The sequence below is a fragment of the Brachionichthys hirsutus genome, chromosome 3 (genome assembly GCF_040956055.1).
Source record: "Brachionichthys hirsutus isolate HB-005 chromosome 3, CSIRO-AGI_Bhir_v1, whole genome shotgun sequence".
In the NCBI taxonomy this organism is placed as follows: Eukaryota; Metazoa; Chordata; class Actinopteri; order Lophiiformes; family Brachionichthyidae; genus Brachionichthys; species Brachionichthys hirsutus.
In genome coordinates, this window is record NC_090899.1 from 11,917,624 (window position 1) to 11,934,213 (window position 16,590).

At 42.3% G+C, this 16,590-nt stretch overlaps 1 protein-coding gene across 1 annotated transcript; it reads left to right on the plus strand.

The window, feature by feature from the left end:
* The first annotated feature begins 3,307 nt into the window (after positions 1 to 3,307).
* Positions 3,308 to 15,104, plus strand: LOC137916913 (FXYD domain-containing ion transport regulator 3-like). Its single transcript, XM_068759872.1, has 8 exons — positions 3,308 to 3,441; positions 11,550 to 11,611; positions 12,113 to 12,145; positions 12,504 to 12,527; positions 12,828 to 12,902; positions 13,372 to 13,408; positions 13,539 to 13,582; positions 14,420 to 15,104. The coding sequence occupies exons 2-8, from the start codon at positions 11,578 to 11,580 to the stop codon at positions 14,437 to 14,439; spliced, it is 267 nt and encodes an 88-aa protein (XP_068615973.1). The 5' UTR covers positions 3,308 to 3,441; positions 11,550 to 11,577; the 3' UTR covers positions 14,440 to 15,104.
* The last annotated feature ends 1,486 nt before the right edge of the window (positions 15,105 to 16,590 follow it).

Below are 16,590 nucleotides of genomic sequence, written 5' to 3' on the forward strand. Positions count from 1 at the left end.
ATATTAAACATGCAAAAAGAAAAAAAACATTATTTATTTATTAAATATAGGTAAAAGATTTATAATTTCTAACATACAAGGATTCTAATTATTATGTCCAAGGCCGGGTTAGAGGTTACAACAAGGTTGATGGTTGGATTTTCAAATGTCTGCGAGTTTGAGTGTGAGAAATTTGAGTAGATATGAAGGAAAGTTGTCTGGAAACCTGCAGGGTTTTGCACACTGTTTACTCTCCAAACACCCAGAATGCATCCCTGCTGAGGAGACGCTGACCTCTCACACAACAAGGACATTCTTCCAAAGGACAGTTAGAAATGTGCTTTGTTGCTCATGTGCATGTGAGAGGAACAGTTGAAAAATGATTTGAACTTTTTTTTTTTTACTTTTCTTCCTTCCTCTCTGTCTTTATTGCTCGTCATTCTAATTTTTAGTTGTACTGAAGATGGGACATCTCACTGTTGTGGCTGTTTTGTCAGGTAAATGAAGTGGAAGACATACTTTGCACATAAGTAATAAACAATGTTAAATATTTTGTGTCCTAGACATAGAATATGCCTTTTTATCAGGAGTAAAATGAGAAGGGAAAAAACAGCAACATTAATATCACCTATAGGTCATAGATTATGCTCATTACTCTGTAAGATGTTAGCTGACAATACTGAAGAAAAATGTTATGTTAATAAAAGTATTTCTGATATGGATGATATCATACAAGGTCTATTGGTTGGGTTTACCATATTAATTCATGCACCTTTAAAACTCTTTGGTATCTTATATAAACCACCTGAAAATGGGGGGGGGGGGGGGTAGATACTCTCGTTATTTTGTTTTCATAAAATATAAAATGAAATATTAAACTTTATAAAATTCCACCTTGTCTTATTTTTAGAAACTATTTGGTGAGACATCTATTTCACTGGCTGTAAGCATAAAACAGATCTCTGTAAAACTAACTTATTTTTCTGACCCTCTTGCAGTCCTCTTCAACCTTTTTGTGGAAACTGAAGCAAGTAAGGCCAGCACTTCAGACTTCTCTTTTACCTAGTAACAGAGGAACAAACACAAGCAGATATTTTGTTCTTCACAATTATGGCAATATCTGTAAACATGAGGCTTCGGCACTGATTGAGCCTGAAGTTTTTGAAAATCTGATATTATTTAGGCCATTTATTAGTGAAGACATATCTAAATGTCTGCTTGTCATTCAGTCACTATGGAAGCTGAAGTGAGTTTGTGTAAAATCTGTCTCTAATTTGTCTTTTCCTTTGTTATTTATCTTCCTCCTCTTGAATTTGTTCTTTAGATCCATTTGTTTACAGTAAGTACAAAGACTTATCTCATACATACATATCATCATTTCACATGGATCTTAAAGGATTCCTGCAGAGTATCCTCTATTCTGTTGTATTTTCTTAAGGCCAAAAGCAGCCACTGCAAATGTGACTTTGTGGCATTTTAAAAGCCATGCCAGCAATGTTTTAGATCACATTTCACAGTCTCTTGAATTATCTTTATACTTGGTCAATTTTGGAATTAAATAGTTATTTTGCACCAGGAGTCTGATTATTTCCAACATTTTTGTCTAACAGATTACGAAAGGCTACGAATCGCAGGCCTGATCTGTGCCTGCTTGTTGATGGTTGGAGGAATCAGCATTATAATTTGTAAGTCCTGACAACACACGGGTCAATAAACAGTATGGTAAGCCTATAAATGAAATTTATTAAATTAGTTATTCATACTGGCACACACAGACAGATTAAACTAAAATTAATTAATTAATTCTAAGCTTTTTTTTTATGTCACATATTTCATTCTGGTTTGTTTTAGTAGATTTGAATTTAAAAAAAAGTTAAATTGACTCAGTTAAAAGTAAATGGAAAACGCGTGTGCAATTTAACGTCCCCAGACTGTCATGTCTGTGCATGTTGAGGCTGAGGGACTTGTTGCTGGAGCGGTGGTTCGGGCACTTCACGCCCACAGCCTGCACACATACAATGCAAATGAAGTGGCGACTTTAGAGCTACGTTATATAGTTTCTAAAATAGTATATTTAACTCAATAAAGCATATTTTCCAGTGCAGCAAAATGTGTGTATTATTTCTAAAGTGTTTTGCCAGTATAAGAACCAGAGTTGTATTAAAGACATACATGTTTACTGAAATTAGTTCCGTGACACGCCCTGCTTTGCCTTTACAGATAACAGGTGTACCAGGAAGGAAAGGTAAGATTTCTCATTATCTTCTCTGCATAATGCATGTGTGTTAACGCTCTCTTTTTTTATGCATGACTTGTTCTCCCATTTGGTGTCTCCCTCTCTGTCTTTCTTTCCAAGCTGCCATGATCACTGCCTTTGTTCTATCCTTGTAGAAAAGTGGAAGATGACAACAGTGAAATCTGAAACCCAGCCTGACAAACCGGTTTGGACCAGGAAGAGGAGCTGACAGACAATGCAATGGAGAGATTTAGCGTGTGGTGAGGGGGTTCGGAGAAAACACATCACTGCTGGTGATTTTAGCTCAACAGACCAGTGGAAAGCATTACAGTAAAGTTATGTGCTGCAGCAATTATGGAAGATATGCATGCAGTCCTATATACTCACATGTCATGAATAAGATTAAATAAAAAGAAGCCCCCATCATGTTTTCCTACTTTCAATCTGTGTCTGTATTGTGTGTAAATCAGTGTCATTTGCCTTTCCCTACACATCAACCTCCATAGCATATTTAATGTGTCTCACATGTTCTGCTCCGTTCAGTCTTTAGCATAATGCTGAATATAATTATTGAAGTAGAACATCATTCAGAACATAATTTGGTGTTTAGTCATTCAGGCCTTCTGCTTTCTTTTATGATTAAATGAAGACTCAGATTATCCATGTGATGAACCATTGCATTATAGAGAATATAATAAGTACCGGTAAGTAAGTCATCCATGACCTACAGTGACCTTAACTACTACTGACCTTCAAAAGAATTAATTATCTCTGAATTATACATGAACTGGAACTTTCGTTATTACCTTATGTAATTAAGATTTTGAGCTTTTGTTACAGCCGTTGCGTCATTTTTTTTACCTAAAAAAGTAAGCAGCCTAGAATTTACATCTCAAAAACATCTGCCTCAATTTTACAAATTTCGACGACTTCGTTCCCGTCAAACCGAATATTTATTCTCCGCTCCTCCTCCTGGCTTTCTGTCCTGACTCTGGATCAGCTTCCGCGCCTCTCTCGTCCCCAGGACGGACCACAGAAACTGACCCTGGATCAGGATTCAGTGAACTTGGTTTTTAACTCGGCCCCCTTTGTGAAAACCAAGCCAACCTGTTGAGCGTCGACCTCGGGAGGGACAGCAGGGCGTTGGCGGACTGTAGGTCTGAGTCTATCCGCGTCTTCAGACACGTTTCGTCGCTTTTACCGCTGCTAAATACAACCTAAACGAGGTACGTGTTGATGTAAAGATTGTACACTTCGACAGAAGACGCTCCCATCAAGTGTTTTTGTTTCTAATTTGAGGAGATTAGTTTGTGGAGCTGTTCAACTGTGCTTGTGAGCATCTTTCTGGACAAGGACGACATTCGGCTAATCTAAGGATGCGTTCAAGGTTTTCTTTAGTGTGGTTTTTATCAGCTTCTTTGTTCGAATGAAAACTGCTACAGCGGTGCGTGACAGCTGGACAGTCTTCCGCTCCGTCGTGTCTTTATTTGTTTGTTGCTGTTGACTTAAAGCGCTCTAATTTATGCCGGTAGATTATAATCTCTGTTTTCCCTCATCTCGAGTGGACTCGTGATGAATGGGATGGAAGAAGTTGCTCAGAGCTCTGAATACAGATGAAGAATCTTTCCTTGTGGAATCTTCCAGTGTTTTCATGCTTGTTACATCAGTGAACACATTCTGAAGGCTGGAGTGTGTGTGTGTGTGCGTGTGTGTGTGTGTGTGTGTGCATGTGCGTGTGTGTGTGTGCGTGTGTAAAGAGGCTGATAAGAGCTGGGGTGATAACTGCTGTGGGGCAAGGACAGAAGGAACTGGCCGAACTGCAAACACGGATAATTTGTTGGATTTATCAAATCAAGTATGCAGGCTGGTCTAAAAATATCTTTCTGCATCTCACGTAATGTCAGCGATCTCCGCTTTCTGTCGACTGATCGTAACTAATCGTGTACATTTACTTCACATTGTACTGTTTGCACCGTCTTATTCCTCGAGCAATCGGCTGCTTAGGAAGAAATAAAGATGCGTAAGTCGTTAAAAACCATCCCAAGCCATTCATGAACGTACGTTTTAATATGGATTTAACATGGATCACGTTTGCTATAGCAACAAAAGTTACATTTCAGTTCCCTCAGTCTCAAATTAAGTTGAAGAACTCTGAATTCCGATTAAAAATGATTCCAAAGTTAAAAAATGACGTAGCCAAATAGAAATGACTGCAGTCACTGAACCGGAGACGGACACGGAGGAGTGAGCCAACGAAACGTGACTAAAAGAAACATTCCATGTAGTCAAAGTGCATATAATTCCTGTAACGGCTCGGCAGATGCAGTTTTTCATCTGTGTACCGGGTCGGGCTCGTTCTGGGACCCTGCTCAGATACTGAAGAACGTTTCAGCACCCTCTACATCTACACGTTGCAGGTTCTGACTGTGAGCGCCCAGATGGGTTTCTGGCATGTTTAGGCATCTCTGAGGCAAACGACGTTTGAAAAATCGCTTTTAATGGATCGAAATGCAACTTGATGCTCACAGATCTTAAGAGATAAGAATAAGAGCCGGTGATGGAGATGATGGAAGGAGGAGAGACAGAGAGGGAGCCGAGATGGAGTCAGTCAGAGTTGTTTTTATTCTGTCGGGCCTGTGAAACAGATTCCTCAGCTGTCCTCACATGACCAGAATCAGGTGAGGGAGGAGAAGGAAAGCAAGGAGAGTGTGAGAGAGTGTGAGAGAGAGTGAGAGAGAGAGAGAGAGAGAGGGGGGTGAGACATTTACCTCACCTTTCGACACAGCACAGGAGGCTCACAACTTTAGAAACCTCACCAAGCAGCCGTTGATTCTACAGAGGTGACGTGACTCACCTTCAGCGCTACCCTCTACAGGCTATTAACCGTTTATAGCACCGTTATAACACTTCATCGTGCAGATGTAGGCGGCTGCACTTACACCAGGTAATAGAACAGTTATTACCGGTCATGTGTCTGGTAGCTGAGATGAGAGAGAACTGAGCTTCGTCCTGTGTGTCCCTGACTTCAGAGAGAGGCGCTAGCTTAGCGCTAGTCTTGTGGTAACTATGTGTGACTCATGGCTGCAGTATGCTCCACTCCCTCTTGTCCTCCGTCTGTCTCTCTGTCCTCTCTCCTTCCCCTTCTTTCGTAACGGCACCCTCTCCTGTCTTCCTGCCTATCTTCCGGGTTTGAATTCTTCTCCTCGTCTTTCTCTCCTGTTTTCCGACCTCCCAGCGTGATGTCTCGTTTATCCTTCTCTTTCTTTCCCTTTGTTTTCCATTGCTCTTTTTCTTCATGACCAAACTGTCTCCACTGATTCCCCACCTTCTTCCTTCTTATCTCAGTCTGCTATCTATTTAGAAGCTTGAGAAACAAATATTTGTTATTTACGACGTTTTAAGAAGCTCTTAGCTGTCAAGTACTTTATTAGTGGCATTCCCAGAAAGATTCCACATGTTGTAGTACATTTACCAGCGAGCTGATGAAGTGAAGAGAAGAACAAATCAAATGTGCTGCTGAGATAAAAGTTATGTAATTCATGGCAGAGAATAAAACATTGTTCAGTGTCTCAAGTGCAAGTTCCTCTGTCTGTGTCCGTGTGTCAGAAAGGATATGCTGCACACTGGAATGCACTGCTGCTAATTTAGGAATAAAAAAAATCCTCTGAGAACAGACAGCTGTCTTTGTAGTGCGGCACAAGAACACACACACACACACACACACACACTAATGATAGAGAAGAAAGGGATTCATAGGAACATTTCAATATTTAAACTTTGAGTGGGTTCCCGGCTGCTGCATAGCTTCACGTTTGAGCTACAACTCTGTTAACAGCATATTGTGTGACATCACAGGTGGATTAGAGACGAGAAAAAGAGTGGGTGAGAAAAGAGGGAATGATGTGTCGAGCAAGAGATGGCATATAAGCTAGAAGACGAGGGGGTCAGAGGAGAGGAAGAGGCTGGAAGCGATTGAAGGGTGGAGAACGGAAGCAGACAGAGCAGCGTGAAGAAGAAGTTTAAAACAAAAAGCCGTTTCTGAAATCTTTTCACATTAAGTGGAAATGAGTGTCAGAGAGAAGCAGAATGAGGAACGCTTCGGGTTTAAATACCGTATTGGCCCGAATATAACACGATGTTTTTTGCATTGAAATTAGGCTGAAAAAGTCGGGTCGTGTTATATTCGGGGTCTAGACATTATACCCATTCTGAACACTAGATGGCGCCAGATATCGTTACAACTAATGGTGAACTGAACTCCCCAGGCCAAAGCGAATGCCTATCATTATTTTATTGCGATGTTTTTCCTTACTCATATGTGGTGAGATGTGTCTGTGTGGATGTGTGTGTGTGTGTGTGTGTGCACGCGTCCAGCTGGGGCGTGTCCTGCTGGAGCAAGCCAGTGTGTGTGAGAGATAAAGAGAGAGAGCACACAGAGCAGCAGCAAAGAGAACTCTGAGACAGAGATATGCGAGCGATAGGAGGAAACGGAGTTTTGTTTAACAGTGCAAGTAAAATAAAGCAGCTTCAGTGATTCAGCACGTCTGGCCGGCGTCCATCTTGTGTTGCTGCGCTTCAGCCTTCATCCCCAGCGTGAAGTCTGGAAGTTAACCCCGGAGGCGCTGGAGAACAACGATCCCCCCCAGTTAGACTTCGCTTTGATGGTTCATGCAGTTATTGCAATTTTGTTGTTTTATCAGTAGATTGGTTTATTTACATTTTAAAAACCAGAAGCCATTCATTTACAAATGTGATTGCGCTTTAGTTCACATATTTAAATGTTCAGATATTAAGATGTGAGACAGTTTTTGCATGATTTGAATGTGGCAAAATAACATGCTTTTTCTCTCGAATTTATTGTTATAATCATTTGTTTCAGATGTACTGTAATTATTTTCTGTATAAAAATTGAAATTGGTGTTCAAAAAGTATTTTCTCAAACTTGAGTCTTGAAAAAGAAGGGGTCGTATTATATCCGGGGTCGTGTTATATTCGGGCCAATACGGTACAGGAAGAGACAATAAAGTGCGTGTGTGGTGGGGGGGGGGGGGGGGGGGGATTCCTACACACTGTAAACAGAAAACAAGGCAGAGCCAGAACAAAAAGCTCTTTATGCATGGAGAGGCAGCGCCACAGGGAAATAAACTACACGCAACATGGCAGCAGGGAAATAAACTACACGCAACATGGCAGCAGGGAAATAAACTACACGCAACATGGCAGCAGGGAAATAAACTACACGCAACATAGCAGCAGGGAAATAAACTACACGCAACATAGCAGCAGGAAAATAAACTACACGTAACATGGCAGCAGGGAAATAAACTACACGTAACATGGCAGCAGGGAAATAAACTACACGCAACATGGCAGCAGGGAAATAAACTACACGCAACATAGCAGCAGGAAAATAAACTACACGCAACATGGCAGCAGGGAAATAAACTACACGTAACATGGCAGCAGGGAAATAAACTACACGCAACATGGCAGCAGGGAAATAAACTACACGCAACATGGCAGCAGGGAAATAAACTACACGCAACATGGCAGCAGGGAAATAAACTACACGCAGCATGGCAGCAGGGAAATAAACTACACGCAGCATGGCAGCAGGGAAATAAACTACACGCAACATAGCAGCAGGGAAATAAACTACACGTAGCATGGCAGCAGGGAAATAAACTACACGCAACATAGCAGCAGGGAAATAAACTACACGTAGCATGGCAGCAGGGAAATAAACTACACGTAACATGGCAGCAGGGAAATAAACTACAGGTAACATGGCAGCAGGGAAATAAACTACACGTAGCATGGCAGCAGGGAAATAAACTACACGTAGCATGGCAGCAGGAAAATAAACTACACGTAACATGGCAGCAGGGAAATAAACTACACGTAACATGGCAGCAGGGAAATAAACTACACGCAACATGGCAGCAGGGAAATAAACTACACGTAGCATGGCAGCAGGGAAATAAACTACACGCAACATGGCAGCAGGGAAATAAACTACACGTAGCATGGTAGCAGGGAAATAAACTACACGCAACATGACAGCAGAGAAATAAACTACACGTAGCATGGCAGCAGGGAAATAAACTACACGTAACATGGCAGCAGGGAAATAAACTACACGTAGCATGGCAGCAGGGAAATAAACTACACGCAACATGGCAGCAGGGAAATAAACTACACGTAGCATGGCAGCAGGAAAATAAACTACACGTAGCATGGCAGCAGGGAAATAAACTACACGTAGCATGGCAGCAGGGAAATAAACTACACGTAACACGGCAGCAGGGAAATAAACTACACGTAGCATGGCAGCAGGGAAATAAACTACACGCAACATGGCAGCAGGGAAATAAACTACACGTAGCATGGCAGCAGGGAAATAAACTACACGTAGCATGGCAGCAGGGAAATAAACTACACGCAGCATGGCAGCAGGGAAATAAACTACACGCAACATGGCAGCAGGGAAATAAACTACACGTAGCATGGCAGCAGGGAAATAAACTACACGCAACATGGCAGCAGGAAAATAAACTACACGTAGCATGGCAGCAGGGAAATAAACTACACGTAACATGGCAGCAGGGAAATAAACTACACGTAGCATGGCAGCAGGGAAATAAACTACACGCAACATGGCAGCAGGGAAATAAACTACACGTAGCATGGCAGCAGGGAAATAAACTACACGTAGCATGGCAGCAGGGAAATAAACTACACGCAGCATGGCAGCAGGGAAATAAACTACACGTAGCATGGCAGCAGGGAAATAAACTACACGTAGCATGGCAGCAGGGAAATAAACTACACGTAGCATGGCAGCAGGGAAATAAACTACACGTAGCATGGCAGCAGGGAAATAAACTACACGTAGCATGGCAGCAGGCTGCAGGAAGGATCGGGCTCTAACTGTAAATGTTGCACAGAACCCCGTCAGCAGCTTCCTGACTCCACCCTTAATATTTGCTTTAGAATCGGATCTATTGAGCAGAGAGGTGCCGTTCACTCCTTTCACTGTTCTCGTTCTCTCCTCTGCCTCACCCTTGGAATAGTCTCACCCCTACTGCCCTCTGAGTCTCACCCCTACTGCCCTCTGTAATAGTCTCACCCCTACTGCCCTCTGTAATAGTCTCACCCTACTGCCCTCTGAGTCTCACCCCTACTGCCCTCTGTATTAGTCTCACCCTACTGCCCTCTGAGTCTCACCCCTACTGCCCTCTGTAATAGTCTCACCCTACTGCCCTCTGAGTCTCACCCTACTGCCCTCTGTAATAGTCTCACCCCTACTGGCCTCTGTAATAGTCTCACCCCTACTGCCCTCTGTAATAGTCTCACCCCTACTGCCCTCTGTAATAGTCTCACCCCTACTGCCCTCTGTAATAGTCTCACCCCTACTGCCCTCTGTGAGAGTCTCACCCCTACTGCCCTCTGTATTAGTCTCACCCTACTGCCCTCTGAGTCTCACCCCTACTGCCCTCTGTAATAGTCTCACCCTACTGCCCTCTGAGTCTCACCCTACTGCCCTCTGTAATAGTCTCACCCCTACTGGCCTCTGTAATAGTCTCACCCCTACTGCCCTCTGTAATAGTCTCACCCCTACTGCCCTCTGTAATAGTCTCACCCCTACTGCCCTCTGTAATAGTCTCACCCCTACTGCCCTCTGTGAGAGTCTCACCCCTACTGCCCTCTGTAATAGTCTCACCCTACTGCCCTCTGTAATAGTCTCACCCTACTGCCCTCTGTGTCTTCCCTCTCCCGTTTCTGTGTTTGTCCTCGTTCTCTGCGTGTGTGTTCCTCCTGAGCTAAACCATTCTCCAGTGGTTGTTGGTTTGCTTCCCCTCCTCTACGTTCCCCCCGTCCTCCTTTGCGTTGCTGTGGAGAAGCTCCAAGAGAGAAACACTCTCTGACGCCGCCTGCACTTCCTGCCAAACTCTAAATACCAGCAGCAGAGTCGGGGAGACACATGGTTTTACTTTCATACTCCATCACCGGGATGTTTGGGTGGTCTTAAATGACATTACAAACTGAACTACCATAGATGAATGCTGTATTATAACGTAGTGAAATTTCATCCTGACTCAAACCTTAAATGTCCCCTGTAGTACTAATAACTGTTCCGCAGTAAAAGTCATCATCTCAGTAATAAAACATGCGTCAAAAGTATTAGCGTTTGTTTTCTGATGAGAATCTGTGGATTAAATCCACAGTATTTCACAATATAGGGTGTCAAAAAGCAATCATTTCATCTACATTTCAGAAAATGACATAGCAAGTCAGAAGATGCACACATTCTGGGTTTCAGATGTTTCATTTTTATGCCATTTGGTGTGTCAAAGTGGGAAAGAAAGCAACGGCCCGAAATGCGCACGTGTGTTTTCTGCTCTTCATTATGGTCGACTCAGAGCACAGAGGTGCAATAAGTGGAAAATCACTGACGTCTTAATTAAGGTGTCTCCTTTCAGTGCATGTTCTCTCCCACATGGCAATCAGCACAGCCGTGTGTTCAGAGTACGACACGCACAGTGGTGCAATCAGCTGTCAGGATATACAGGTTCTCAATAAGGGTGGCGTTGTTTAGCGGGGAGGGGGGGGGCTTTAGCTTTGGAGAAATAAAAATAGCTCCTTTAACTGATGCCGCTTCAGGAAGCTTACGTCTTTACGCTAATGCATGCTACAAATATGATTAAAGTGATGATGTCCCAGACAGGGATAGCCTTGAAAGGGTGAGTGGATTGGATTCGTATGGATTTCTTCTTGTTGTTGTTTTTATTTTTTGGTGGGGGGGCGGGGTTGTCAGTCAGTACAATCTAATTAAGGAAGAGAGAGACGCACATTGATGTGTGTGTGTGCTATACGAGCGCAGAGATGTCGTTTTCCTGTTAAAGCTCCATTAGAGCACTTTGTTCCCATCAACATCGGATCAAGTTTCTTTCTGCATCTGAGCGGGATGGAGAGCAATAGAGACTGGTCTAAATTCAACCAGATATCTGTGTGTGTGTGTGTGTGTGTGTGTGTGTGTGCGTGTGCGTGTGTGTGTGTGTATGTGTGTGTGGTTGCATGTTCTTCATGAGGGATGGCTGAGTTTAAATGTTTTTACCCCTCAGAAAACACAGAAAAGCTAAATGTTGCATTGGTCACTGAAAGAAAGATCAAAGTTAAATATGCGTGCCGTTGGGACTGGAGGTCATATGTGCTGCATCAAAGCACGACCGGGGCCTTCGATTGGTCCGTCGTCTCACCGGTCGACCGTTCATGTTTTCAAATAGCTTGCAGAAGCATGTCCGTATGTTGACATCTGCCTTTACCTCCGCAGGAAACAGCCTCAAACTTCAAAGTCGAAGATGTCAAAGATGTGTGTTTTGGTGATGATGGCGCGTGAGTAAACCTGTTTGTCTTTTTATGTCATCTCATTCATTCAGTTCAATTTCTCTCTGTAAACTATCTATTGTTGGTATATTAAAACCAGTTATATGCAGTTTCATTTTAATTTGAGTGTCATCCCTTTTGAACCGACCCCAGGAAGTCAGGCAAACACTTAATGCAGATCCGAATATAGAATCAGGTCTCGTGACCCGGGAGCTCCGCTTCCTCTTTATAGAGGAAGTTCTCATCTCGAACCACGACGCCAGAGCTCTTTCAGGCGTTGTAGAAAAGGAAAGGTGGAGGATGGAGATCATGTAACACCGTATCATGCAGCATACGTGAACAGATCTGAACTCCCACAAAAGACAACTTACTTTAACAGACTTTCAAGGCTTCACTTCAGAGCATCTATTTTCCAAAGTCACAAAGTGCAACGACACGCTTTCTCCAAACAACCTGCTTCAAACCAGCGTTTGACGAAGCGCGCCTCTCTCTCTTTCTGACCCTCTGCAGTTGTGTCGCTGGTGTTTGCAGACGAACAAAACTGTAAGTGCATTAGAGGAAATGTTTAACTACAGTGTGGTAAAGTTATTTCTGCTCAAATGACAGTAATACGTATGAGAAGCAGAAAAGTGTCTCCAATGTTTGAGAGGAATCGATTTGATGTCAATCATTAATGGGACTCAAACTCGGTCATTGATTGTGTGCACTCATCTCACTCGGTGCTGTTGGCTTTATCATGCCACTCTTTTTTTATAACAATGTGTTTATTGATTTGATATATTAACATAATACACACAGCTGTATACCAGCATTACACAAAGAATGTGTTCTCATCAGCCGTTTGTACTGGTACACTTGCATTTCTGTGTAAATCCTGACCCTCTCATCTCTGATCCCGCAGTGGAAGATGACCCCTTTACCTTCGGTAATTCATTCCTTCATAACTTGTTTCATTTGTTGTTAGTGGGATTGTGTCTTTCACGTCAAGGGAAATTCTCTGTAAATCTTTTTCCGAAATGTAGCTTTCAGGTTTTGTGCATTAATTTATTTACTGCTTGTCTCTGAAAGCTGCTTCAGCTGAAATCTGTATTTCTGTATTTCTCTCGTCTTGAGTGCAGCGATTACTTCTGTTAGTTACACGTAATATAAAATAATGTATATATGTACGTTACAGAATGACATAAATGAATTATAATTATAATATAATGCCACCATGTCTATGCAGATTACCACAAATTGCGTGTTGGAGGCCTGATCCTTGCTGCTGTCCTCTGTCTCATTGGCATCACCATCCTCTTCAGTAAGAAGCGCATTACACACACACACACACACACACACACACACACGAGCACTTAAATACACGGAGGACAGTTTACAGAGAAATCCAGCAATTATTTGGTAAAGGAACTTTTACTACACACCAAACAGGTTACAGGTTACAGGTTGCCAGGGTAACACCATCCCAGCAGTAAAGGTGTGACGTGTAACTAAATACTGTCGGCATGTTATGGGACACGTCTGCCAGTGGCTTTGCTTTCTAGCAATAGCTGGTGAAGATTTGGTAATCGATGCACGACTTTGAAACATGAGTATTTATCTGTGCATCATATACAACACGATAATGAAAATACAAATGGCGTACCGGTAATAGTGGATCATGTGTAATCATAAGATGAATATAAATGTGGATCTTCTGCAGGGTGGAAGAGTAAAGACTCAGACACATCCAGATCACGGAACGAGTGACAGCTTCTTTTCTCTTGTTCCAGGTGGCCGCTGCAGATGCAAGTTCAACCAAGACAAGAGGTAGAATTACATGTTTGTGTACTGCACTGGAGTCTTCAAAACAAGCACTTAGGCTCTATTGTTACTTGGGTAAAGTAGCCGCAGCTAAAAGCCATAGTCCCTGATTCACCCTCTCTTTTTGTCCTTGTAGGAGGAGGACAGGAAGCACTGCTCAACAGATGCTGTCTGAACAAGGTAATGCTAGTACTTCCTTCACCAACTGTGAGATCCTGTTTTAAAAGGCTAACAATGAAGATCGTTGCCAGCCATAGACGGATGCCAGAACAACGGCTAAATGCATTTTATTGTTGAATAAATAGGTCGTTATGATCTTCCTGGACCCCCCAAAAAAACAAGTAAAGTTGTAGAGTTAAGACACAGAGCTTCAGATATTTGACGTTTCATAACGCCGTTGACATCCTGCCAAGGTCTAAAGTTATATTTGCTCTGTCCATCTGTTTCACTGTAAACAGCCTCAAACACACACACACACACACACACACACACACACACACACACACGCACGCACAGTTTGGGAGGATCCCAAAGGCCGCACTGTTCAACAGGTGGTGTAGCTGTAGGTGCCAAGCAGGTGGAGGAGAGGAAGATTAAGGGTGGATTCTATGTTACATGCTCTGGTGGTACGGCTGCATACAGCATACAGTACGAGTATACTGTTTGTATTTGTACTTTGTTTGTTTGTATACTGTTTGTATTCATGTTACTTGGAGACTACTCCTGATTCATTTAAGGTTGAATTGAAGAGTTTGGGTGATCGTTTCTCATTCATCTGCCCTTGATGTCGGTCCTTCTGGCCTACAGGGGCCACAAGGTAGCAACAAAGGGAGATCATTAAATGCAAATAAACCTTTAAATAAATAAATATAGCCACAGTCTGAAAGACATCACTAGTGAGAGCAAGCTTTAATTTCTGTTTCTATTCCAGCGTTTCATGACTGATCGAATTACAAAACAAGAAGTTGCCCATCTGAAATTGTAAAGTCACCCTCCTGTCTTGCTGTCTGCTTTCAGCTCGTTCCTGCGACTGCTAGATGCCAGAGAGAACACACACTCACAGAAAACACGGTGGATCGGCAGCAGCATGTCCAACAAGAGGCTTTTGTTCCATTGTTAGACAGCAATGAGAGAGTCGTGTGTGTTTACGGGATGTTTTCTGACTGATGGCTGAGGTGCCGACCTGCAGCCTGCACCGTCACACAAACACACAATTTGTCACTTTCATTTCAATCATTTGAACTTTATTTGGTATTTAGAAGGTGAAAAGACTTTGATATGAAGAAGCATTCATCCTGTTGAGAATTATCTAGTTTATCGTTCATTGTTTGATAGATTTGATTGAGCTGAAAGTGACTTCTACTTTTAAGTTAATAACAAGCCTATATCACCAAAAGCCTCCTCCAAGGGTCCACAAACCGTAGATCGAATGGATGCATCGCGATGCTGAACTGTACAGTATGTAAAACATTAACGTTGATATTAGTTGCTTGATGTGACCGAGCTAACCCACTGGCCATGCCTTCGTGTTAAGTATATGAAATCCACGTAGTCATGAACGTTTCAGGTGGTGTTGATAATTGATGTTCTGTGTCTAGCTTTATGGAGGAAAGTAGTGAAATGCACTGTTCAGAAATATGGAACGACTCTGTCATGTTTCTATAAAAGAATTACTGAAACAAACCCTAAGTATGGAATTTGTATCTTGTGTGTGTGTGTGTGTGTGTGTGTGTGTGTGTGTGTGTGTGTTAGGCCAGTGGATTACTGTTGACTGAGGAAACATAAATCCCCATTACGTAAATCATTCATTTTAATGGTGGGAATTTGTTTCAAATGTTGGGATTAGGTTAAAATGAGGCTTTGGTTCTGTCAGATTAGGTTAAATCTGTAATGTCCCCAGTCATGCTGGAATCAGGAAGTGTGAACACAAATTCATGGGTCCCATGATCCTTTTCAACCCTGGATTACATATTTACAATCTATTCATGGAATTCTGTTGTTTTTTTCATGTTATTGTTTTATCCATGTTCTGTATTTCACAGCACAAAATATAAATATGACAATAAGATTGAATATGGCAAACCAATTCAATGAAATTGATTGATATAAAACAAAGGAATTAAAACTGAATAATTGAGATCACAAATCCAGTGCTGATGTTAAAGAGTAGATAGACCCAGCCCCTGTGCTTGCAGTTACTGTCTGATCAGAAGTTAATGACTGATGATGAAAATTGTGTTGTATGAGAAAAGTCGCCGTCTCTGCGATGCTGTATTTCATCTCTGCAAGTTTAAAGTCTCACCATAATTAAAAACACTGAGATTGCACTTATTGCAATTATTAAAATAAAGGTAATTCAGGAAATTTCCCACTTGAATTATATAAAACAAGAAGGGTTAGTTGTTTTTTACTGTTAACATACGTAGCTGTACTTGCACCATTGTGCAGAGCCCCTGTCCGTACCTTAGAGAGGCTCTGCCGCCATCTAGTGGACTGACTGTCTGGTTTGTGTTGAGTTTCCGTTTCGGCTGTCATAGATACATAGCGTAGAACACATGTTCGGAAGAAATTTCAGAACGGAGAAGACGCCAGGCGTGGACCTATTTAAGCTCCACAAACAGCCAAGACGCGACTTGTAGTATTCGTGTGTGTGTGTGTGTGTGTGGAAATATTGACGCATGCACGCTTACAACACACAACACTTTCAGTTGTTTACTGCTATACACTTTGTATCAATCGCATATCAAACTAATAGACGGCGCTGTATCTCGGTATCTTTATACACCAACCATTGAAAGTTAAAGTAAATCGGGGTTTCTGTGTATTTTTAACTGCCACCTTTCTTGCTGTGAAGCCACAGCGCTACCCACTAGTTGTGTTTCCATAAAACTTAATTCATGCTTTTAATTTGAATTCCGGAAGTTACTTCTCATTCGTCGTCTTGACCGAAGAGCCGCCCATAAAAGCAGCGTATAAAAACGAACACTCGATAGTCACTTCCGCATTTAAGTAGTCTGGATGTGCGAGGGAGACTTCTGTACTTAGAGAGCTCAGAAGGTTTTTGTTGCTCCATGGATCCCGACGCCCCTCCAGTGAGATGGAACGATGAGAACTCCCCCATCGACCAGCCACAGTGATAATCCCCATGCGGATGATAATGATGATAGTTCAAAAGGCCGGAGTCAACA